Here is a 24982-nt window from a genome sequence, read left to right on the forward strand (position 1 = left end):
TGGTAGCAAAGTTTTATTGTAAAATAAGAAATCAATATAAAAATGGGATATAAAAAGGGAAGAGGAGGGGTGCGGGTGACAAATGCAGATGTGTCCTGCAGAGTACAAAAGAAATCTGCCTGAGCATTTGAGGGAAATAAAACAGATCTCGGTAGATACACCAGGGATGGAATCCTCCAGGACGTGGGATAGGGTGAGATTTCCCCTTGGGTGCTGAGGTTCACCAAGAGGTTAGATAGGATTTGGCGGGGCCAGGAGCGAAGGGACTTGGAAATTCCTTCCCCTTGCCCAGCCGTCCAGTCATAGAAACTATCAAATCATCCACCAAGGGGGACACAGAACCAGCACCCACAAAGGCACTAAGTCCCAGACATCATGTAATAAAAAGATGGTTTGGGGGTCAGACATACGTTATTTCATTAACCCTCACAACAAACTCCGTGAGGTAGGTATGATTATCGGCATTTCGTAAATGTGGACAATCAAGTTCGGAGAAACTCAACAACTTAAGATCGCTTCCATGGCGAGTATGGTAGAGAACCGGACTTCCAACCCAGTGTATGGCTGGTTATAAAATGTTCCTCACGTGCAGGAACGTTTTCCTACCTCTCTCAAATGCTCCCCACAGTGAAAACCTTAAAAGCTAAGCTGGAAGGCCCCAGCTACCTCCCCCAAAAACCATGAGTGCAGGCCAACCTCTTTAGCAGAGCCCCAGGCCAAGCAAACGGAAGAATTCCAGGGTGTTTCCGAGGCACACCTGCACCAAGCAGAGGTTTAAGCCCCTGAGACCCAAAAAATGGCAGGGAAGGGGGGAACGAGGGTAGGGGTGTCAATAGAGGACAGGAAGCAGAAGATGTCAGTCTGAATCAGGCCCTTCTCTCTTGAACATCAGTTTTTTATGGCGGGAGGGAGACGGCCCCTTCTTAGACTTCAGGTGGCTGTGAGGAGAGAGGGGGAGGGGAGATGACATCATCTGACTGAGAAGCTCTGGGCCCCTCTTCCTGGACCTGGGCTTTGAAGGGCCTGAGGTGGGAGCAAGGAGAACTTAAGTTAAAATGGTCACCACCAATGGCAGACATGCTGACTGAGCACCTTGGGGTACTTGTGGGTATTAACCTCTCAGTCTTCCCTTATCCCATTTGACAAATGAGGAAACTGAGCCTGGGAAGGGAAGTAACAAGGCCACAAAGGACTCCTCAGTACTTTGCAGGGCGGAGGATCTGACCCCAAACTCTGACACTGTGTCCTATACTCCCACAGTTATCAGTCCCCTATTTGAGACCCTAGCTCTGAGGGTCTAGGGGTTGTTAGAAATGGCAAAGAAATATCCATGCCCCTGGACCCCCAGAGGCAGGAAAGTAGAGGAAGACTAAAGAATGTTTGGGCAGGGCTGGGACCCAATGGCAGGGTTCCAGCCTTTTACCTTGAAGGCAGGATTAGAATGGAATCCCATGGTTTTCCAACACAGGAAGGCAGGGGAGGGGACCCGGGTCACTCACCTAGAGTGAGCCCTGCTTTCCCCTGGCTCCTTTCCAGCCTGAGCATCCTTCAGCTCCAAGGCCTCATTCAGCTCTCGGAACATCTCAAAGCGTTCACGCCCACGGATCTGTGGCAGGGAAGGAAGGGGATAAAGAAGTATTAGGCAAAATCATAGAAATCGTTTTTATGCTTTCTTTAACAATTTTCTTTTTGGAAGAGGCTTCTTTAAAATGTGTGTTAAGGTACAAGCTGGCGTTTGAAGTCAGGCACAACCAGGAGCCATTGTCTCAAGGCACCACTGCCCCCTGATGGCAAATGTCCTAAATACAGGCAAAGCAGTCAAGAAGGAAACAGCATTTGGAGTGCTAGACTTGAAACTTAAATCTGTCAACCCAATAATATTAACTACAAGAGTCAACGCCATGGACGGGGAAAGGATGTCTAGAGAAACTGGGCTTAACCTCACATCTGCTACATTTATATTTTTTCTTCCCTTATCCAACCTCCACTGAGTGGTGGCAAGAGCCTACATCTCTCTCTCCCAGACTTGGTACCTGAAGAGTGAAATATTCTCCATCCAGTGGTTTCTTCTTTTGCGGTGGAGAGGAGCTGGTGCCAGTAGGCAGTGCTGGAATATAGGCAAGGAAAGGCGAGAAAAGAGTGAATCTTGGGCAGCACTGCACCCTCTCTGCCTCCTCTTGTCCTGCCTGCTTACCTCGCTTAGCGCTCCCAGTGGGCAGCTCAGGGCAAGACTGCCCCTTCTTGCGGAAATTCTCTTCCTCTGTGCGGCGGTCTCTCCCAGGACAGGCACAAACACGCACCTCAAAGCTGTTCCGTCCCAGCAGATTACCACTACCCAGGTAAGAAGAGGGAAGCAAAAGGCAGTAAGGAGGGTGGGCCCCGCCTCCCTGTTCTCCTGTAAACCAGGCCCCACCTACTCCCAACCACCCCCATCCTACATGGATCCTAAGGTCCAGCTCCAGGAAGATTGGAGGCTAGAGAGATCCCAAAGCCGGAGAAAAGAGAACTGGGAGGGAGCAGCAGAGGAAGTCTACCAAGGGGATGCAGTGAGGGAAAGATGGCTGGTAGCACGGAAGAAAGTGGTGAAGGGCAGAGCCCAGGGGACAGAGAGAGGCAGAGCTTAGGGAGGAGCATGCAAGCGTGGAGGGCGGCGTGTTGTCCCTACTTCGAGTCTTCCAGTGTGATGATGGTGAGGATGGGCCGCCGGTTCATGCCTCCCATGCAGGAGCTGTTACACATGAAGTTGTAGTGGATGGTGGTACAGTCAGAGCCAACCTGGGAGAGAGCACAGGCCCCAGGTGAGGATACGCAGCCCCGGGGAAGCTGTTAGCCTTTGTGAGCCTCTGTTTCCTCAGCTGTGGAATGGGGATAACCCATCTGCTCTGCACACCTCACCGGGTTGTGGGAGATCAAGGAAGGAGAAAGCCCTCCATCTCCCACCTGGATGGTCACTGACAAACCCCTCTGACCCCCTTCCCCCAGAGACCCCAGTGGCCAAACCAGACCTCAGGCGGCTCGTAGGGCACCACCACGCTGTGTCGAAAAGTGTTTCTGTCGTCCAAATACTCAGCACGTAAATTCCCTTCCACCCGGATGAGATGCTGAGGAGGGGCCAGACCTGAGAGCAATCATGGAGGAATTAGGAGTTTGGGGGCTCCGGGCACCAGCCTTGCCCATCCACAGCCCCCTGCTGCTCACCATCGCTATAGTCAGAGCAGCGCTCATGGTGGGGACAGCGCCTCACAACCTCCGTCATGTACTCTGACTTCTTATAGATGGCCATGGCGCGGACCCGGGTGCCGGGTGGGGGTGGTGAGCTGACCCACAGCTGCACTGGGCAGGTCTTGGCCAGCTGGCAAAACAGCTTGTTGAGGGGAGGGGAATACTGGAGGAGAAGGAAGAATGAATGGAAGGTCAGGACACAAGTACCTAGGGGTCAAATGAACAAACACTGCATAAGTACCAACTGGAAGCCATGTCCTGTGGGGGGAGGGCAGCTAGAGATGGCACGGTCGGGCTCCTACATCCCAGAAGCTTACTTACAAAAGCCAAAGAATGAATGAGAGTGAAGAAAACAGAAAAAAAGAATGGCCCCACGACAGATGCTGAGAATGTGATGGGAAGGATGAAAACCCAAGGTCAAGGGGGGAAATGCAACTTTGGGACTGGGGTCAAAGGTCATAGACTAACTAGGTAAAATGTAAAAAGACTGACAAAAAGCCAAAGGCTGAAGTGGAACCCTAGAGTCCCGCACAGAGAAACCCCGGGGCACAGGGGCCACACATCGAATTGTCACAGGGAAGCCAGCCCCTCAGGGCCACTTACCGTGCAGGTTACAGACTTGGCTGTTCCGGAATGCAGGAAACCTAGACGGAACCCGTAGCTGCCAGGGTAGGTCTTCTGGGAAGGGACAAAGGACGACAGGGGCCAGGAGGTGGCTGGTGCTGGGGCGGCTGGGGTGGGGGCAGCTGGCGCAGGGGGCTCTGGCATTTGGGGGGCTTCATCTGGACGTTCATCCAGCCAGTTTGCGACATCTTCTGGGGACAGCAGCAGGTCATCCACGGCTGGGGAGAGCTCAGAGGACTGTGGACAGGAGAGACAAGAGTCAGAAGGCCAGATTCTCAGCCCCCAGCTCTGCAGCCCCCAGGCCCTTCTCGCAGCCCAGCCCTTACCAGAAGGTTGTTTTCAGGAAGCCTGTAAGACAAGAGCAGAGAGTCAGTACTGGTTTTTGCTTCTCACAGGTCTCTACTTAGGGGGCTGGGGACTCGGGTGGGGCGGGGTTATTAGAGGCTCAGCAGTGAACCTGCCCCTCCCTCCAGACCTCCACTTACAGTTTCCACAAGTCTGAAAACGTCTCCTGACTCAGAGGGGGCTCCACGCCGAGCTCTGCCTGCGACTCCTCCATTACAGCTCCCTGGGAGGCAGTGTGGCCACTGGGGGGAGAAAGGCGAGGATCCAGTGTGAGACATACCCAGCCCAGGGTCACCTCGCCCTGTGCGCAGACCACGCCAGGGTGTTGAGGATCTGCTACGGGGGCAGGACCCCCCCCCCACCGACTCCTCACTACGCAGAGAGGGACTTCCAACCCTCCCACCACTGAATCCAGAAGCCTTCCTCAGTGTCTACCTATTTCTGCTCTCCTTTGTGGTAATAAGGCTGAAGCAACTCTCAGCCCACTCCCTCCATCTGGGGGAAGATACCTCCCTTGACCCGCCCATTCCCCACCTGCTCCCTTGGGACGGCTCCTCACCCCCCCCCCCCCCCCGGCTTACAAATCCCTCAGGACCCAGGCCCTGCCCACCTCTTTGACCTCATCTCCTAGCACCCTCTCCTTTCTCTGGTGCTTGAGCTCCACTGGCTGCCCTGGTGCCAGAAAGGCTGAGGACCGCTGCTCTACTGGAATATAAACTTCGGCAGGGCAGGGAAGTTGTCTTGTTCACCAGTTATCAGCATAATGCCTTGAACCTGGTTGGGCTCAATAACTGGGGTGAATAAGTGAATCGACGTACCCGGGCCATGAGCGGTTTACGAGCGGTCGAGGGAACAAAGGGGACAGAGCGGTGGCTGCGGTCCGGGCCACGGCCCTGCCGCCATCGTCTCGTCTCTCAGGCCAGCTTTCAAATGGTTTCATCATGCCCTCTTTCTTTCCTTTTTGTTCCCAGTTCATTTCCCCATATATTTATTCTCGGATTAGTGATTTTGGAACAGGTGTTCCTCTCTTTAGAAATACCTGTGCCATGACCGCAGAGTACTCAGATTTCTTTTTGGCATTTGGTGGTATATGATGGGGAAAGTGACGAGTTGTATGACAGGAGAGGTACAAGGTGAACCTTAGAGTAAGTAAGACTTTATGCATAGTTCTTTTTTTTTCCTCATGTGTGAATTCTTTTTTTTTTTCACACACACACACTGTATTTTATTTTTACAAGAGATAAACAGACTGACACCAAGCATTCTAAATGCATCACCATAACGAAAGCAACAATGATTGCAATTACCAAACACGAAACACACTCACACTATGTCATGATATTGACATTCAGTCCAGGAATCCTCCACTGTAACAGCTCCTTTACTTTGCAGTGAAAATTGATTTGTATATTTTTTGCCTCTGAGTCCTTGCGGGATTTTTTTTTTTTATTCAAACAGAAAGTCACAAAAATTATAATCATCCTCACCAGTTCACTCAGTCCCATGTAATTAATTTTTTTTAACTTGATCTTTTGTTAGCACCATGCCCTCTTTCTTGATGCCAAATTTGTCATCAGCTTTGCTCAGAAACATGCCACTGAAAAAGTCCCTGTTCAGTACATTTTTCCTGCTGTCTCAATGGCACTGACAAACACCTCCCGCACCACGCCCAAGCAAGCGGCTCTTTTCTAATCTCCCTTAAGGTTCACCTGCACCTTTATGTTGATACAGAACCTGCTTTCCTGTGTATTTAGAGTGTGAAAAAATCCTTTCACGTGGGTTACCTTATCTGTCCCGATAACCACACCTGCCTCTTGACAGGTGAGAAAGTCTCACAGAGGTTAAGTGACCAGCCGACAACACACACAGGTGAGAGAATGAGCTTTTATGAAAAATGACTGTTCGAAGGTCTAGAATTAAGAGGCTTACTTCATTACAGACTAACCTGCAGAGCTCTCATTTGTAATCAGTTAAGTCTGAAGGGGCAGATTTTAGCGATGAAAGTCCGCCAACTGAGAGGTTGGCAAAAGGGCCTTATTATAGCTCCCAAAGCTGATGGGGGATGGACCATGAACGTACATGGAGGAAGGCAAGAGGGGACAGCAGCGGGACCCCAAACATCTGCCTTGGGGGGAAGGACTAGGGTTCCCCCTGGATCGATGATCAAAATAACTTTGAGACTTTTATGGAAGGGAGGCTCGTGTCAACAGAGATGGGGCTCAGAAGCCCTTGGTTTGATGTTGTATTGTCACTTAAATTTGCTGCATGACCTCACTTATCTTAAAGCTCCCATGGCAAACGTGGCAGAGCCTGGGCTCTGGAGGCAGACAGGCTGGGCCTGCACCCCAAGCTCACCATCTAATAGCTGTGTAACTTTGGGAGGCTGCTTAACCTCTCTGTGCCTAGCATCCTTTGCTCTAAAATAGGGCCCCACTTGTTATAGGAAATATAAAGAGTTGAGAAAAGCACCTAGCACTTAGTCAGAGCTCAATAGATGCTTCTCTTTATATGATTATCCCAATTTTATTTGTTCTCTATTATTGTTGGAAAGTGAGAGCTTTGTGATTGCGAGGGGGTGGGGCTTTTGTGGTCCTGCCTGCATTCATGCTAGTTCCCCTCCTTCAGACAACTCTGTTTAGTAAACATGCCAGGAGGGGCTGTCCTGGGATGGTGGGCCAAGGTCTCAGTCCCACTGCGGGGAGACAGCCCCATGGACATAGGAGGTCTCCCTCTCTCAGACCTCGGCAACAACTGAATTCTCAATGTTTCTTTCTGTAGGAAACCTCTTCAGAGTAGGTACTTCCCATGGGTATGAGCATCAGGGGGTCATGATGGTTGTGCGGAGGCAGAACATTTACACTGGCAGCCCTGGTGGGAAGGCAATAAACTCAGCTGGGACCCAAAGGAGGGGCAGGCCTGATCGCCATCATAACAATGGCCTATCATAACAATGGTGGCTGTTTATATAGACCTTATCTGGATCCACTGCTTTCAGTGGCTAATCTCATTAATCCTCTCAAAAAGCCAGTCAGGTAGGTGCTATCATCAGAAGAGAGGAACTGAGGTTAAAGGAATTACCCAGGCTCAGAAAGCTCCCAAGCGGCAGGGCCAGGGATTTGAACCTGGGCTGTCTGAAGCCACACCCAAGCTCTAAATAATTATGCTCCTCTGGCTCCACCCAGAGTCTGATGTAAAAAAAATTTTTGGCTGAAAGCTATGTGATTGGGAAAATAAAAAAAAAAAAATTTGATTCTGGGAAGAAATAAGGCAGCATCTGGTAAAACTGAAAACACATACATTTTACTACTCCACAAAACCACTTCTAGGTGGACGTCCTAGAAAAGTGGTTGCAGGGGGCGACAGAAGGAGTCTTGCACAAAAATATTCATGTCGTTGTTCCTAATGGCAGGTGACAAGAAACAACCTTACTATCCATCAATAGGAAGTAGGTAAATGAAACGTGGTGTATTCATTACAGTGGTTTAGGGAAATGAATTATCTGTATATGTAATCCAATACAGCTCACAAACATGCTGGGTGAAAATACAATTTGCAAGAAAAAAGCAAAACACAGTAATTTGGTTCATGGAATTTAAAAATATAAGATGAGGGACTTCCCTGGTGGTCCAGCGGTTAGGATTCTGGGCTTCCACTAGAGGGGGCACAGGTTTGATCCCTGGTTGGGGAACTAAGATCCAGCATGCTGCGTGGCAGCACAGGAGGAACAAAACAAAACAACACATATATACATATATAGAAATATGAATACATATAATGACTATCGCTTATAAACGTGTATGTAAAAGTATGAAACACAGGCAAGAAGAATAAAAATTCACAAAATCTATGATAGTGATGGTCTCAGGGAGAGGGGGATGTATGCTTAGGGTACTGAGGGTAGAGTCAAAGGAGGTTTTAGCTTTATTAACAAAGAAAAATTTAAAAAGATGGTATCCATACATTACTTGTGTAATTAAAATATGGACAAAAATAAGACAGAATGTTAAGTGTTAAAATTATTTGGTGGGGATATGTGTTATGTTACTTTTGTACCTGTATTTTTCCAAAATAAAAAATATCTAAAAAAGAAAAATAAATAGAAATCATGGAAAATTTTAACCATATAAAAAGGTAAACAGAAAAATGTCCCAAGTACCCATCACACAGCTTCAAGAATAATCAACATTCTGCCTTTTTTGTCTCATCTATACCTCTAGCCACTCCCCACAACCCCACAAATGTTTTTGAGGTAAAACGTACAAAGGTTGAAATGGCATCATACTATTTTGATCACAAAACTTGACAAATTTTGATACAGCTCTGTAACCCACCCCTACCAAGACAAAGATGTTGTGTTCTCTGAAAGTTTTATGTTCAGGGCTATTAACCATGTCAAATTAACTGTTGTGTATGGTGTGAGGTAGAGGGCAAAATCCGTTTTTCTGCTTCAGTTGTTTCAGCACTGTTTGTTGAAAGACTTTCCTTTCCCAACTGATTCACTTTGGTGCCTTTGTAGAAAATCATTTACCATATTTATGTCTTTTCCCATACTCTATTCATTGGTTGTTGTCCTACTGTAGCTTTACAGTAATCTTGATATCGGGTATCTTAAGACCTCCAACTTTGTACCACTGTTTCATTTCGGAATCAGCTTGTCAATTTCTACAAACAATGTTTTAAGTCATTGAGTTAAATCATTCTGAAGAGTACAGACACCTTAACACCAATAAGTGTTCTAATCCATGAATACGGTATCTCTCCGTTATTTAAATCTTCCTAAATTCTCTCAGCAGTATTTTGCAGTTTTCAATATGGAGCTCTTGTCCATCTTTTGTTAAATCTATCCCTGAGTATGCCATGTTTTTGACTTTGGATTCAAGGTTGCTATTATATAAAAATACAATGTATGTATATTGCCTTTGAAACTTGTAACTTTGCTACAATCACTTATTAGTCCTCATAGTGTGAAAATGAATTTTCTATTAGGACTTCTTGTGTACACAATCATACCATCTGTGAATAAAGCAATTTAATTTCTTCTTTTCCAATTGTTACGTTCCTTTCTCTTGCCTGGTTAAGACCTCTAATTTACAATGCTGAAGAGGCCAGAGTCAAATCCTTATCTTAGAGGAAAAGCATTCACTCTAGTCTGTCACTATTAGGTATGTTGTTAATGGTAACTTGATTGGGGGTGCACTGTATCAGACTGAGGAAGTTTCCTCTGCTAGTTTGCTGGGAGGTTGGTTTTTCTTTTAAAATCACAAACAGGTGTTGCATACTGTCAACAGCTTTTTATGCATCTATTGAAGTTGATCATAGGATTTTTACCCTTTAATCTGTTAATGTGGCAAATTACACTGATTGATTTTTTGGAATGTTAAATCAACGTTGCAGTCCAGGGATGAACTCTACTTGGGGACGATATATTTATCATTTTTATATATTACTAGGCGTGATTTGCTAAAGTTTGTCAGGTTTTTGCATATATATGCTGACAGCATTACGCTGGCCTCATAAAATGAGTTGGGCAATGTTACTTCCTCTATATTCTGAAAGAGTTTATGTGAGATTGGTTTTGTTTCTTCCTCAAGTATTTGAAGTGAAGAACAAAGGATAGGAAATACCACTGAGACAGCAGATTTAAACCCAAATGTAACAATAATTGCATTAAATGTAAATGGACCAAGCACTCCAATTAAAGCAATTCAGTGGGGAAAGGAAGGCTATTTCAACAAGTGGAGCTAGAACAACTGGATATCCATAAGAAAAAATAAAACAGAACCTTGACCTCACATCATGAAAAAATTCTTAATTATCAGTTAATTAATTATGGCTCACAGACCTAAATGTAAAACCTAAAGTTAGAAGGTTCTAGAAGAAAATATATGAGAAACTATAAGAGAATATCTTCATGACCTTGGGCTAAGATTTCCTAAACAGGTCACAGCAACCACTTAAGAGAAAAAAGAATCTTCTGGTCCTCTTAAGAGCTGTTAAACAAACAAGCAACAGGTCAGGAGAAAATACACGTATCTGACTAAAGATACACTCTTCCTATCCAGAATGTACAAATAACTTCAACACCTCAACAACACAAAAAGCAAATACACCAGTTTTAAAAATGGGGAAAAGACTCATCGTTTAATGCTCAGATGTACCCATTCTCTCTTCACATGTAACACAGAAATGGCCAATAAGCACATGCAAACTGTTGAACATAGTTAACAGAGAACTGCAAAATGAAACCGCAATGATGGCCACATTAGAGAGACTGACAAACCAAATCCTAAAACAGGATATATCCTGCTGGTGGGAGTGTAAAATGGTACAACCACTTTGAATAATTAAAACTTTTTAATAGAATTAAAAAAATATATAGATCTACTCCTCACTCTATGACCCAACAATTCCACTCCTAAGGATTTATCCAAGAAACATAAAAACATGACTACAGAAGTAATTGTACAAGAATGCTGACAGCAGCTTTATTCAAAATAATCTCAAATGGGAAACAACTCAAAGGCCATCAAAAGAATGCATAAACAATCGATGGTTTATTCATTCAGAGGAATATATTAAAATAAAAAGGAGCAAAGTACGGATACACTGATACATGCAATAAAATGGGTGAATTTCACAGATATAAGAAGTTCTCCAACAGGCAAAAATAATCCACGGTGACACAAATCAAAATAAAGGTAGGGGGTCAAAGATAGGGAAGAAGCAAAAGAAACTTGTATTTTGATAGGCGGCGGGTGTAAATGCTACCCCCAATTTAGAAAAAAGCACGCAAGTACAGCGCACTGTGTCTGGTTCGTAGCAGGTGCGTGGTAGGCGACCGCGCCCTAAACGATGAAAATGCGGGAAAAATGGTTACGGGTCGGACTTCGCGCGGGGTTCGCCGCCTCCCGCAGGCCAGAACTAGCCGGGACTGGAGAGCTGCACAGAAGACCTCGGGCCCCGCCCCTCTCCAAGCCCCGCCCCTTCCGCTTCAAGACGTTCACTCTGCGTCCGAAATAGGAATGTCTCAGCCCAAAGCCGAATACAGAAGAAATTGTTTCTCCGCCACAAACAAACGACCCATCGTTACACTCTTTTATCGTTTAATGCTCAGATGTACCCATTCTCGAAAATACCCAGGGTCTGCCCTCAGACACTTAAAGCAAAAAAACAAACCATCCCACGCAATGGTAGCGTCCGCCTGGTTAGCAGTCGACCGGGGTGGAGCACACCATTCAAAGAGGGGGGAGGGATTGAGGTTTGCATGAAAACGAATACCTCTTCCTTTCCAAAAGCCGTAGCTAAGTAGTCCAGGAGGGGGGGGGAAATAAAAAGTAAAGGGGGTTATCAGCCTCCCTCCGCAAGCAATAGGAACTAGTCTAAAAGACCTTTTCTCTTTCTACTTCCCTCACATAGGGTGAATAGTGGTCTGTTCCGAAAAAAGAAACCGGAAATGCTCCTGCAAGTGGCAGAAATGTAAATGTAGAGTCAAACAATAACAGGACTCCCGGGCCTCTCAGGCTGGGTTAGGTCTGCCGGGCTTCGGGGGCAAATCTCTCATTTAGCACGTCCCACTTCCACGACTGACAGTCTTTAACCGGATTTTCTCCTTCTAGCGGAGCCACGGGCCATTTGGAAAGAGCACTCCAGGAAGGACAAAGATCCGGAAGTTATGGGACCTTAGCAGCTTGGCCTTCCCGGATCACCCCGAATAACCACTTCGGAATGGAGCCCGAGGTTCCACTGGGATGCCATACGCTCTAAAATCCCGAGCCACGAATCCCCAAAGTTCCGAGATCCGAAAGTCTCAGACCTTGATGCTTTGTGCGTCTTATTTCGGAATCCCCCACACCCTGGGATGGGGTGGTAATGGTTGGAAGAACCCCTTAGGCCGGCTCAAGTTTCCCCAAAGCCCCACTCCCCCGCCCAAGTGTTCAGCTTGGAGTTCGGTTGGTCCTAACATCCCCATCATCTACACTCGGGCCTCCCAACATTGCATTCCTCTGTTGGTGCCGCTAGCCAAGCTTGCATTCCCCCCCAAAATCGCTAAATCCCCAGTGCCCCGCCCCCAGCCCCCTCTATTCCCACGAGCTGAAAATACACGGAGCCGAGAGCCCGTGACTCACAGAGGACACATGAGGCTCAGTCAAGAGCTTACCCGAAGCTCAGGGGAGCGTGTCACCGTCCGGGGATGCACGCTCCGAGGCTGGACGCCAGGTGACCCCGGACCCCAGCTACTACCTGCGGCCAGGATGGTAGCTCTGGACTTTTGAAGAGCTCAAAACTTTTAGCGCCAGTCCGGAGCACGTGGGAGGGGAAAATCCCAATCCCAGCAACCCTCGCGAGGCTCCTGGCACAAAGCTGGACAGTCGCCATGACAAGTAAGGGCAAGCAATTCCCCTGCGGGCGGAGGCGATGGGAACTGAGATTAGGAGAGGAGGTGCGGGGAGAGTCAGGATTCTAGCAGTATTGGTACTGTAGCTACTGAGAATCTGGGGTGGGGAAGTTCGACGAGCCAGAGCCGTGAGGGCACAATTGGTGGAAACCATTTTGGTAGAATTCTGCCACTGTGTCAAATATGAAGGTGAAAGGAAGAAAGCCTTTGCACTTGTCATTCCCTCTGCCTGGAAAACTCCTCTTCCTAAATAGCTGGATAGTTTGTACTCAACAGCTAAATGTCACAGCCCCTATCACTTTCTGAAATGATTTGTTCCTTGCCTTGAATACACAGCAACCTAAGCCTTAGGAGGGCAGAGACCTTGTCTACTATCTTATTCATTGTTGTATTTCCCAGTGCCTAGTACAGTACTGGGTAGCAAGTAAGAGTTCAGTAATAAATATTTATTGAATGAATGAAAAGAGACGGAGGTCTGAAGAATTTAGCGAACGAGATGCAAAAGAGGCTTAAAACCTGTAAAATCAAACATAGCGCTATCGCCCTCTGCAGGTGGGGGAGAGGAGTAGATGCTTTAAGAATGATCGTGGAAGACCGCAGGGGGAGCTCAGGCACTTCTCGCCGAGGCAGAAGCCTTTGGACTACAACTCCCAGCAGCCACTAGGAGCCCCAGGGCTTGATGGGAACATAACCCGTGACCTGTTACGTCCCTGCCCTGTCCCTCCGTGTGTCGCCCGCGAAGTCTGATCCGGGATGCGGAGGTCCAATGGAAAGGTGTGCCCAAATCCCGCGAGAAGAGGTGGCTCGTAGCGACCGAGCAGGCTGAAGAGCGCCGTGCTTTCTAACGTTGCTGTTCCGCGGTTCTCCTGGCCTTCTGCCCCCTCCCGGGGGAAGAAGGAAGGCACTGGTGGGTTTCTCCAGTTCTGCATCCCGATCCGTGCGAACTTTGAAGCGGTCTTGGCCGTTCCGCGGGCCCGGCAGCTGGTAGCCGGCGGGAAGAGAACTGCTTGGCCGCGGCCAATGTCTGCCGCGCTTCCTCTGCAGTATGAAGACACCGGAGGCGCCACTGTTAGCTCCGGACTGCTTTCCTTCAGACCGGGCCCCAGCTCCAGCCCCTCTCTCTCCTCAGGCTTCCCCGATGGATAAAAATACGGACCCTGAACTGATGCCACCGACACCCGATGGCCATGATCCGCCCCGGGTGTCCCCAGATCCCATGGCTGTCTCAGCTGTGTCCCAGGAGCTGGAGGAGGGGGACCCAGCTTCTCTCTCCATTCCCCTGGAAACAGGGTTTGGTATTCCTAGTGAGTTGAGCCCTCGAGTCGAAGAACAAGAACTTTCTGAAAATGTGAGCCTTCCTGCAGAAGAAACGAACAGGCCAGAGTTGGGGCCCGGAGAAGACGTGGAAGGTGTGTCTGAGGAACCCGCTCCAGAGGATGAGGGATACACGTAAGTGGTGATAGCAGGTGGCTCAGGAATCTGGAGATTGGAAGTGTGAGATATATCTTATCCGCCAGTCCTCAGCCCCACTTCTCCAGGCCCATTTCCACTTTGCTTTGGTGAACCCAGGTTTGTTGTTCCCCCATCTTCCTTCCAGCGTTTGGAGCTACAGCTTCTCCCAGGTACCTCGGTTTCTCAGCGGTTCCTGGTCAGAGTTCAGCACCCAACCTGAGAACTTCTTGAAAGGCTGTAAGTGGTAAGTAAGCATAATGGGGCAGGGAGATAATCACGCTCAGGATTTCCACCTTAAAATACCCCAGTTATCTGGGAGAAGGATCCACCATGGTGGGAGAAGGAGTAAGAATTCTTCTGGGTTGAGTTTGAATTTCATTTGTAGGCTTCCCTGGTGGCGCAGTGGTTGAGAGTCCGCCTGCCGATGCAGGGGACACGGGTTCGTGCCCTGGTCCGGGAAGATCCCACATGCCGCGGAGCGGCTGGGCCCCTGAGCCATGGCCGCTGAGCCTGCACGTCCGGAGCCTGTGCTCCGCAACGGGAGAGGCCACAACAGTGAGAGGCCCCCGTACCACAAAAAAAAAAAAAAAAAAAATTTCATTTGTGATTGTGTGTCTTCTACTTCCTCAAGGTCTTGGGGGTGCTTACCTATACCAGAGGTCAGCTCAGCCCTAGTCCTACACGTGGAAAATACAGGTCTGTCCAGCTTTCTAACTCTTTCCTACTCCTAGGGCCCCTGATGGTTCCTGCATCTTGACCAATAGTGCTGATAACATCCTGCGGATTTACAACCTGCCCCCAGAGCTGTACAATGAGGGGGAGCAGCTGGAATATGCAGAAATGGTAAGGGTAGGGGCTAACTCTGCCCCTTCATCAGACACTGCGCATTTAATTCCTTCCTGTAGATGGAGAAAGTACAGTCCACATGTTTCCTGTTCACAGGCAGGACATCTCACCATGAGGTTCCACAGGTAGCATTTTCTACCCTGAATTCTGAAGTCATTTAAAGAGGTGTTTGTCCTTCTTTAGTTAAGAATATGTGTTTTCCATAAAAGACTAGTGGATTTCTCACGGTGGTTTTTTTTTTTTTTTTCTCACGGTGGTTTTCAATTGACTTATAGGTATTTATTGAATGACTACCAGTGTGTCACTTACTGTGTTTGGTGTTGGGATAAAGTAATGAATGTGACAGATGAAGAGCTGCTTTGCTTTCTTGTATGGGACATAGACAACAAACGTAGTCCAATAAATAATCAAGTTCATTACAGATCATAATAAATGCTACGAAGGAAATCAACAGAATGAGGAGAGACTAACTAGAGGATGCCGCTTTAGATAAAACGGTCGGTCAGGGAGGGACTCTCTGAAAAAGAGACATTTGAGCTGAGACCTGAAGGATGATGAGATCAGTCATGTGAAGAGCTGTAGAAAGAGCGTTCTAGGAAGAGGCAAAGATGCTACAAAGACCCAGAGCTGGGGAAGAGCTTTGTGTGTTCAAGGAACAGAAAGAAAGCCAGTGTGCCTGGACCAAGGCCAGTGAGGGGGAAAGCCTGGTGAGGGTGGAGAGGTGGCTAGCAGCCACATCTTGTCAGATCTTGTGGGTAGGGCATTTGGAGTGTTTTTGGGGAAGCCGTGGGAGAGATTTTAAAAGAGAAGAACAAAATAACGGCTAGAGAATAGATTGTGAGTGGGCAAGAGTGGAGACTCATTAGGAGGCATTTATCACGGTCCAGGCGAGAAATGATGTTGGCTTGTGCTAGGGTGATATCAGGTGAGATAGATGTGGGTGGATTTGAAGTATATTTCACAGGACTTGGAAGTCAATTGGGTGGATGGGGGTACAGTTTACTCAGAGGATATGAAGAGGTATTGGGACAGAAGTCAAGGGTTTTTAGGTACTTTATTTTTTTTATTTTTAAAAAATAACTTTATTATAAATAAATAAATAAATTTATTTATTTATGTATTTATTTATTTATTTTTGGCTGTGTTGGGTCTTCGTTGCTGTGCACGGGCTTTTCTCTAGTTGTGGTGAGCGAGGGCTACTCTTCATTGTGGTGGCTTCTCTTGTTGCGGAGCACAGGCTCTAGGCACACAGGCTTCAGTAGTTGTGGCAAGTGGGCTCAGTAGTTGTGGCTCGCGGGCTCTAGAGCGCAGGCTCAGTAGTTTTGGCTCATGGGCTTAGTTGCTCCGCGGCATGTGGAATCTTCCCAGACCAGGGCTCAAACCCGTGTCTCCTGCACTGGCAGGCGGATTCTTAACCACTGCGCCACCAGGGAAATCTGGGCTTTTAGATACTTTAAATGTGAAATGTAAAGCTAAGGAGAGACTTTGCGAAGGGCGCTAGGGATATACTTTGGAAGCGGGAGAGCATGTTGATGGTATCTTGTGTCTTGAGAACGGAGTCAATCTCAAGAGAGAGTGTAGATGAAGAAGAAGGCTCAAGCAGAGCCTGGAACACTCCAGCACATGGAGGTGGGTGCAGGAGAAATTATAAAAGTGGAGGCAAAGAGTCATGTCTCATGCTGTTAAGAGTGAGGGCAAATTTAGAGAATGACCCAAGAAGACATAGTGACCTTGACGAGAGCACTTTCAGAGAAGTGCTGGAGGTAGAAGGTAATTAGGGTAGGAGGAAGAGAGAATTCTTTGGAAGTGTTTTCCTGTGAAAGGGAGCTGAGAAATGGAATGGTGACCGGAGGGAATGTGGGGCTAAAGAAAGGTGAACAAGATGCTTCTGTGAGGTCAGAATTACCCCGCAAGAGAGGGAGGAATTGCTGCTGTTGTCGGGGATGGTGACGAAGTCCCTGCGTGGCTGGGTGAAGACAGGATCCAGGGCACATTGAAGGACTAGACTGACAGGCGCAGAACCCTTCCTTGCCATGGGAAGAAAGGCAGAGGATGCGTTCAGAGGCAGCTGTTTGGTCGTGGGAAGATTTGGGTGTCTCTGTCTCTTGGCTTCTCAGTGAAGCATAAAGGGGATGTTATCAGCTGAAAGCAGAGTGTTGTGGGGAGAGAGCAGAAGGTGTGAGATGATCGGTCCTGGGGAGAAGAAAATCAAAACCACCAAGGAATGCTTGGTGTAGAGTAGCATTGCTATTCTTTGCTCAGTGCCCACTAGAAATTTGTTGTCAACCATGTAAAGTGAGACCAGTTAGCATGGTTGTGCATCTTTCCCCAGTAAGTTGACTGTAGTTTCTTTGTTTGTAAAATGAGGATGATAATAATAGCACCCACCTCATAGAGTTGTGGCGAGGATTAAAAGAATTAGGGTAGGACTTCCCTGGCGGTCCAGTGTTTCAGATTCCATGCTTCCACTGCATGAGGCACGGGTTGGGTCCCTGGTGGGGGAACTAATATCCTGCACGCTGTGTGGCACAGCCAAAAAAAAAAAAAGAATTAGGGTAAAGTGCTTAAAGTATTGCCTGGCATGTAGTCAGTGTTCAGTACATGCTAGTAGTCCTTGGTGTTAGTTGGATGCAAGCATGGACTAGAAGGAATAGGAGGTCTGGCTGGGGTTTGCCAGGAGAGAAAGACAAGGGGTGTTTCGAGAGTGTCTGCAGGGATACTTCGAGAGTGTCTGCAGGGGTACACCTGTTGTGCTTGACCAGAGTATAAAGTGGGTAAGAAAATGGATTGTGAATGGGTTTCTGATGAAGCTGAACAATTGTGGTGGAAATGGCAGAGCAAGGGAGCTGGGTGGGTTGGAGATGGTGGTCAGAGACTGTAGTGATGACTCGACTGGGAGTGGGCCCCTGGTGTAGAGTGAGGGCCACGGCCGTGGGTGCTAAGGAAGTCAAGGAATGGCAGAGGCCAGGGTGTTGGGTGTTTTTATTCATTCTTTCATTGATTCATTCATTCAACAAGTTTTCATTGAGCGCATTCTATGTGCCAGGCTTGTTTTTAGCTGCTAGGGGTCAGTCAGGAACAAAACAGACAAAAGTCTGTGTCTTTGTGAAGCTTCTATTCTAGTGTGAGAAACAGGCAATAAAGAAATAACACAGTGAAATATATATCTGACAAGTACCACGGAGAACGATAAAGCAGAGAGGAGGACTGGGGGAATTCATTGCAATTTTAAAAAGGGAGGTTGGGGGCATTCCCTGGCAGTCCAGTGATTAGGATTTGGTGCTTTCACTGCTATGGCCCCGGGTTCAATCCCTGGTCTGGGAACTAAGATCCTGCAAACCGTGCGGTGCAGCCAAAAATAAAAATAAAAAGGGCGGTCGGAGAAGCCTTCACTATTCAGGTGACATTTGAGCAGAGATCTGAGGGAGTCAGGGAGTGAACCAACGTGATATTTTGGGGAAGAATATGCTGGGCAGAGAGAACTGCAAGCTCAAAGTCCTGGTGGAAGTGCACGTCACCGAGAGTAACAGTATTTGTGGGGAGCAAGAGACTGAACCAGGAGATGAAAGTCTCAGTGAATGAGGGAGGGAAACAAAAACAGGGAGCTAATGTGATGGCAGGAACTGCAGAGGAGGTGGAGTTTGGAGGGGTGAAAAGATTTGGAAATGACCTTGATGTTTGTACTGAGGAGGGGGGTGAGAATGAAAGACATTTCAGCCTGAGAAAGCCACAGCATCGGGCAGGTCCAGGTGGGTGGGCAGGGCATTCCGAGAAGATGCAAGATAAGGGAGTTTGAAGATTCTAGAGTGGGAATTTCAGAGGCCAAGGGGTAAGGATTTGGGGGGCAGGGAGGAGTGTGGGATTGGGGCCGATCAGGGAGTGTGTTGAGCAGCGAGCAGGTGGTGGTGAGACCAGATGGCCCGGAAGCCTGCGACTTCTTTGGTGCCCAAGGTTCGTGGGAGTGCTGGGCCTCGATGGTGAAAGAAGGGTGCGTTCCGGGGACGGTCCTGAACGCCTGCCTAACCTGCATCTCTGTGAGATCGGAGGCTGCAGACATGTGAATTCTGTGTGCAAGCTGTAAGGCACTCCTAGCCCTGGTTCCTGGAACAGAAACCAGTGGTGTCCATAAACCAGGGCTGGGTGGGCGTGGCACAGCCAGCCTGAAAGAGTTCAGGAGTAGGGGTAGTTAGAGGAAACTGGAAATGTGAGAGGTCAAATATTTATTGTACACATTCACTTGAGAGAAATGAGAATGTTAAAAAGGGAAAAAGGTGGGAATTCCCTGGCGGTCCAGTGGTTAGGGTTCGGTGCTCTCATTGCCGAGGGCCCAGGTTCAGTCCCTGGTGAGGGAGCTAAGATCCCACAGGCTGCGTGGTGTGGCTGAAAAAAAAAAGGGAAAAAAGTCATTGTTACCTACCACTCTACAAGATTCAGCCCTTTAAGTTTTTCTACATTCTTTCTAAGCTCTGTCCAGGTACTGGAGCTCTCTGTGTGGCTGTAACTCTTTGGTAGATGGATTTGTACACTGTTTTTTCTTTTAACAATCGTATCGTAAATGTTTTTCACAGTGTTCCAGTGTTCATAGTTATGCTTGATGGTGTATGGTATTTCACTGACTGCCTATGATAGTTTTCTTACCTGTTCACCTGTTTTGGACTTTTGGGTTGTTTCCAGGATTTTTATATCATAAATTATTTTTCAGTGAACATCTCCATGTGTTTTGATGGAGATTCTTCAGAGAATCAGAAATTTTACAAGTAAGAAACATCCCAGGTCAGAGAGAATCAATATCTCTTTTTTAAGTTTTGTGATACAGATAGTCAATTTGTTTTCGAAAGCTTTTTGTGCTGCTTATTCTTTTTATTATTATTATTATTGCTGTTGACAATATGAGTGTACCAATTCTATCATAGCCTAAATACCTAAATACTCATTAGGCATTTCCATTTTTAATGTCTGCAAGTTTAGTGTGGAAATGGACAACATTTGTATAGGTGTGGAAATTGGGGTAGGATATTTTGGGGTATTTTCATACATCTGTGTACTGCTTCTTCCCACCATAGTTTCCCAATTCCTCCCCTCCCTTCTCCACCTTTTCACAGAGCTTTCTGGAACTCCTGTTTCTAACTCTCCACTTCTTCGCTGAGTACTCTCTGTACCCCGTGGCTCTTGCCTGAGGCTTTCCCTTTCCTGTACCCTCTCTGGGAGGGACTGTGCATCCTCTGTGCCCCACATATCTCAGGTTGGAGAGGGAGTGTCCTCATTCCTAAATGCTATATCCAGACAATTGCTCTTTCACTTTGTAAAAACTCTTCTTTGACGCTTATGCTGTCCGATTCTCCCCAACTCACCGAGGACATTGGCATCTCATAGCCTTCCTGTGCACCCCAAGTCCTTCCACCATCTTGGTGACCTCAGGTATCCAAACCAGAAGCCAGGGTCTCCTCCTTTAATCTTCCTTTTCCCTAACCCCCATGTCCAGTTAATTACCAAATCCCATCAAGTTCTTGTGATCTTCCTAATCTATCCACTTCACTTGACTGCCTCTGTTTTAATTCAAGTTGCTATTATTTTGGGCCTTATGTTATTGGAACGGTCTTCTGTTTCCTTTTCCCATTAAAACATTTGACTGCTGATTGTACACTAGGTGTTGGGGAAACAGTGGTGAGCAAGACAGACATGATTCCTGCCTTCTCAGATGGGTACGCTGTAGCGTGGAGGGCACAGAGGGCTCTTGGAACGTGGAGCAGGGCACCTGGCTCAGCTCGAGGGGTTGGGGAGGCTTCCCAGTGGAGGAAGTGTCTTAAGAGACCCAAAGGATGATTAGGATTCAACCAGGAAGAGTCGCTGGGGGAAGTGAAGGAAGACTATTCCAGACTTGGAGACTAGTGTGCGTGGAAGCGTGCAGTTCAGGAGTGTAGGGAGTTGGCACCTTCTAGGAACTGAGAGTCAGGATGATGGGACGTGGAGCTATTACAAGAGTGAATACAGGGATGAGGGATGAGCCTGGAAAGGTGGGTATGGCGTAGACGCCTGGTAAGGGAAGGCTTCATAGGAGATTGGGTTTTATACCGAGGGTTTTGGGGAGGCATTGCAATGTTTTAAGCAGGAGAGTGACGCTGTACAGGATTCCAGGGGCCTCAGTGTGGCTGCAGGGTGGAGAATGGAGGGGCAGATTGGAGTGTGGGGTGCAGGGAGGCTGGGGGAACGTGTAGAAATGCTAGCAAGAAGGCAGTGGCTTCACGTGGGATTGAAGGCAAGGGGACAGGTTCAGGCGAACCTAGGAGGTGCAGTTGGCAAGCTCTGGCCTTGGGTTGGACCAGGAGAGGAAAGGGAGTGAAGGGTAGTAGTAGTCAAGGTGCTCACATTTCAGGCTTGAGAACTGGGTGGGGAGCCCAGGAGGAGCAGCAGGTTCACAGGCTGCAGAGGCTGGGTCTGTTCCAGAGAAACTGAGTTTGAGGACCCCGTGGGATGCCCCAGTGGAGCTTTCCACCAGGCAGTCGGATGCAAGGGTTCAGGGTGGAGAAGTGGACCCTGCATTCACGGCTGGGTGACATCACCCAAGGGCCAAAGGGGTGACGTCACCCCGCCAAAGGACTGGTATCCAACTGATGTAAAGATTTCCTTCAAGTCAATAAGAAGAAAGCAACAACCTAGGAGAAAACTGAGCAAAAACTAGGAAAAGGTGCCCTTAAACACAAAAATGTCTAACTTCACTGGTTAGATATTGAGAAACGCCAGTTTATATCGTAATGAAATACCATTTCACAGCCTTCAAATTGAGAAAAATTTGAAAGTCTGACAACACCAAGGGGATGCAGAGCAACAGGCGCTCGTACACGCTGCTGGGGGGAGAGTAAATTTGGATGAGCACTTTGGGAAAAACGTGACATGATCTAGTAGAGCTGGCAGAGCGCAGACTGTAGAACCCCAGTGATTCCCTCTTTAGCAGAAACTGCAGAGAAACCCTCCCACACGGGTACCAGAATGTTACAGCACACTAGCCAGAAATTGGGAAAACACCAGTGACTGTCAGTGGAGAGGGATGGGTGAGTGGAGCGCTGTACAGCAGGGAAGATGCATGAATTTGAGCTCAGTGTGTCACCGTAGTCTCACAATTGCGGTGGGATGCATACAGCTCGCTACCTTTCATATTAAGTTTAACAGCACACAAGACCATGGTATATATTGTTTTTTTCTCTGTCTGAATGTATTCCTAAAGAAATACACGAGAGTGATAAATTCAGGATGGTGTTTACCTCTGAGGGAGGGTTTCACTGGGAAGAGGTTTTAACCGTTTGGTAAAATATTTTGCTTCTTAAGCTACGTGGAGAACTCACAGGGTTTGTTTGGCTCTGTTTTAATACTTCTTTGCTTGTTTGAACTGTTCAGTAATTTTTTTTAGAGGATCAAATGGCGCCTGGTAGGCACTCGGTAGATATTTGTATCATTGGTTGGTTCTTTGTTTCTGGGTTGGGATATTACTTGTTTCTTCCTCTCTAAGCGTTGAAAAAGCAAAAGGGTAAATCTGCATGGCTTTTGGTGGCCCAAGTCTGATGTTAAAGTCTGAGCTAAACCTTGAACTTTGAGATCAAGATCCTGTTCTTCAGGATCTGCCTTCTGCCTTCTACCTGGTTAAGTGCCCACAGAGCATCTCCCTCTGCCATAAAACTGCTAGATTTCCGAGTGGGCCTCCTTTTCCCGCCAGTGACCCAGGCATCCCCGCATCTCTGTCCAGGCTCCCGTCCTTCGAATGGTGGAAGGCGACACCATCTATGATTACTGCTGGTATTCTCTGATGTCTTCAGCCCAACCAGACACCTCCTAGTAAGTGATGTCTTTCGCCTCCCCTCCCCGCCGCCCCCATTTCAAGGGGACCCTCCACTGAGAGAGTCAGGGGTCTCGGGAGGAGGAAAGCTTGCTGTGCCCTTCAGATGTGAGCTGAGAGGGCCGGTCAGTTGGCTTCCTCCCCTTCCTTTGACAGCACTGGGGCCTCAGTGTCCGTGTCTCTCTCAGCGTGGCCAGCAGCAGCCGGGAGAACCCGATTCACATCTGGGATGCCTTCACTGGAGAGCTCCGGGCTTCCTTTCGTTCCTACAACCACCTGGTAGGGACCTCCCCGCCCAGTCCCAGGGCTCGTCCTGGCCCAGCTCTCCTTCCTTGAGAATGGCTGAGGCTCTTTGCTAGGCCTATTTCCAGCCCTTTCCCACCCCCAGGACGAGCTGACGGCAGCCCACTCACTCTGCTTCTCCCCGGATGGCTCCCAGCTCTTCTGTGGCTTCAACCGGACCGTGCGTATCTTCTCCACGTCCCGGCCCGGCCGCGACTGTGAGGTCCGAGCCACGTTTGGTAAGCAGTCCACGCCTCTGAGGGAGGAGGAGAGAAAAGGGCCCAGCCACGTGCAGAGGGGCCTTGTGTGAGCCAGGGGGTCACGTGCAGGGTTGAGGCGGGGGTCACATCATCCTCAGTACAGACCTGTGGGGCAGGTTGGGCCCAGTGCGCAGGGAAGAAAACAGACTCAGGGAGGCGACGAAACTTTACCTCTGGGTAAAGAGCTGGTTCGCTTTTGAGCCCCGTGCCCTGTACCTTTTGATCTCCAAAATCTTGGTATCTCCAGGAAACTGGAGGTAAAGCTTATTCCCTTTTCCTATAAGCCTTCTGCTTTCCAGCCCTTCAAGGAAAAACAGGTTTGAGAGGGAAGAAGTGGGGCTTTGCAGGGGATAGAAGGATCTAGGGAGCATCAGAGGTCTTCATCCTGCTTAAAACGAACGGGGTGGGGGAGGCACTGAGTCCAGCACATGGGCTCTGGGACGGGAGACAGAGGTGCACCTCTGATTAGCGTGGTTAATGCCAGGTGCTCTTGCCCTCTCCCCGACTTTGTTCCTTCCCTTTCTAGCAAAAAAGCAGGGCCAGAGCGGCATCATCTCCTGCATAGCCTTCAGTCCAACCCAGCCCCTCTATGCCTGTGGCTCCTACGGGCGCTCCCTGGGTCTGTACACCTGGGACGATGGCTCCCCTCTTGCCTTGCTGGGAGGGCACCAAGGGGGCATCACCCACCTCTGTTTCCACCCCGATGGGAATCGCTTCTTTTCAGGAGCCCGTAAGGTAGGGATCATGTTCTGAGATCCCAAAGCAGGGGGGTAAAAGGCAGGAGTGGGGATGTAGTCTGTGCTGTGTTGGGAGATGGGCATGGGAAAAAAAAAATCAACCCAGCTAAAGGAGTGCTTATAAAACTGGAGGGAAGCAGGCATGTGTTGGGAGTGGGGGAGTGGAGGGTGGAAACGATTCTAGGCTCCTGTTCTTTGTCCTTAGGATGCTGAGCTTCTGTGCTGGGATCTCCGGCAGCCTGGGCGTCCACTGTGGTCCCTGAGTCGTGAAGTGACCACCAATCAGCGCATCTACTTTGATCTGGACCCGTGAGTGACTGTGGGCCCTTCCTGCCCAGGGTCTTGATGCCCCCAGGGATGCCAGAGCCCACCTGTAGGGTCCCAGCCCCTGACCGTGCAGGGTTCCTGCCCCCGGTGATGCCTGCATGCCAGCAAGCCTCTCCTCTCTTCCCCAGGAGCGGGCAATTCCTAGTGAGCGGCAGCACAAGCGGGGCCGTCTCCGTGTGGGACACCGGTGCGGCTGGGCACGAGGGGAGGCCGGAGCCAGTGCTGAGCTTCCTGCCCCAGAAGGACTGCACCAATGGAGTGAGGTCATAAGTTAATTCTGCAGATTTGGGGGCTTGGGTTGGGGAGAAAGGTAAATCCCTGAGGGAGCAAGCATCCTGGCTCATGGTGCTGACTGGCGCCGCCCATCTCTCCCTACAGCCTGCACCCTAGCCTGCCTCTGCTGGCCACTGGCTCCGGTCAGCGTGTGTTTCCGGAGCCCACGGAGAGTGGGGACGAGGGGGAGGAGGAGGTGGACCTTCCCCTGCTCTCCATGCGCCACGTCCACCTTGAATGTCAGCTTCAGCTCTGGTGGTGTGGGGGCGGCCCGGATACCAGTGTCCCTGATGCTCACCAGGACGAGAAGCGACAGGGAGGGACAGAGGGAGGTGGGTGTGAGTTTATATAAAAAGGTTTTATATGGTATTAGAGTCTTTGTGTCTCTATG

General features: G+C 48.6%; 2 protein-coding genes across 3 annotated transcripts; one reads left to right on the plus strand and one right to left on the minus strand.

The window, feature by feature from the left end:
• On the minus strand, nt 1-12489 carry TP53 (tumor protein p53). 2 transcript variants are annotated; one of them, XM_004266896.4, is made up of 11 exons: nt 12350-12489; nt 4332-4433; nt 4173-4194; nt 3826-4083; nt 3199-3385; nt 3006-3118; nt 2666-2775; nt 2195-2331; nt 2034-2107; nt 1500-1606; nt 1-938 (listed from the first exon to the last, which is right to left on the minus strand). In XM_004266896.4, the coding sequence occupies exons 2-11, from the start codon at nt 4403-4405 to the stop codon at nt 857-859; spliced, it is 1164 nt and encodes a 387-aa protein (XP_004266944.1). In that variant the 5' UTR covers nt 4406-4433; nt 12350-12489; the 3' UTR covers nt 1-856. The 2 variants fall into 2 exon arrangements, with proteins under 2 accessions (XP_004266944.1, XP_033278862.1); XM_033422971.2 differs by having other exon boundaries at nt 12318-12453.
• Nucleotides 12439-24960, plus strand: WRAP53 (WD repeat containing antisense to TP53). The gene is made up of 11 exons (XM_004266895.4): nt 12439-12572; nt 13139-14035; nt 14184-14282; nt 14770-14881; nt 22623-22711; nt 22901-22991; nt 23101-23233; nt 23781-23989; nt 24197-24300; nt 24447-24581; nt 24697-24960. The coding sequence occupies exons 2-11, from the start codon at nt 13632-13634 to the stop codon at nt 24941-24943; spliced, it is 1623 nt and encodes a 540-aa protein (XP_004266943.1). The 5' UTR covers nt 12439-12572; nt 13139-13631; the 3' UTR covers nt 24944-24960.
• The last annotated feature ends 22 nt before the right edge of the window (nt 24961-24982 follow it).

The sequence above is a fragment of the Orcinus orca genome, chromosome 19, assembly GCF_937001465.1.
Source record: "Orcinus orca chromosome 19, mOrcOrc1.1, whole genome shotgun sequence".
Taxonomy (NCBI): Eukaryota; Metazoa; Chordata; class Mammalia; order Artiodactyla; family Delphinidae; genus Orcinus; species Orcinus orca.

Coding starts and splice junctions, on each gene's coding strand:
- TP53 (XM_033422971.2), bottom strand. Junction 3,119..3,198: donor CTGCTCTGACTATAGCGATG/GTGAGCAGCAGG, acceptor GATTGCTCTCAG/GTCTGGCCCCTCCTCAGCAT. Junction 2,108..2,194: donor CACTGGGAGCGCTAAGCGAG/GTAAGCAGGCAG, acceptor CCTATATTCCAG/CACTGCCTACTGGCACCAGC.
- WRAP53 (XM_004266895.4), top strand. CDS start 13,632: ATGAAGACACCGGAGGCGCCACTGTTAGCTCCGGACTGCTTTCCTTCA. Junction 14,283..14,769: donor TTCTTGAAAGGCTGTAAGTG/GTAAGTAAGCAT, acceptor TCCTACTCCTAG/GGCCCCTGATGGTTCCTGCA. Junction 23,234..23,780: donor TGAGGTCCGAGCCACGTTTG/GTAAGCAGTCCA, acceptor TTCCCTTTCTAG/CAAAAAAGCAGGGCCAGAGC.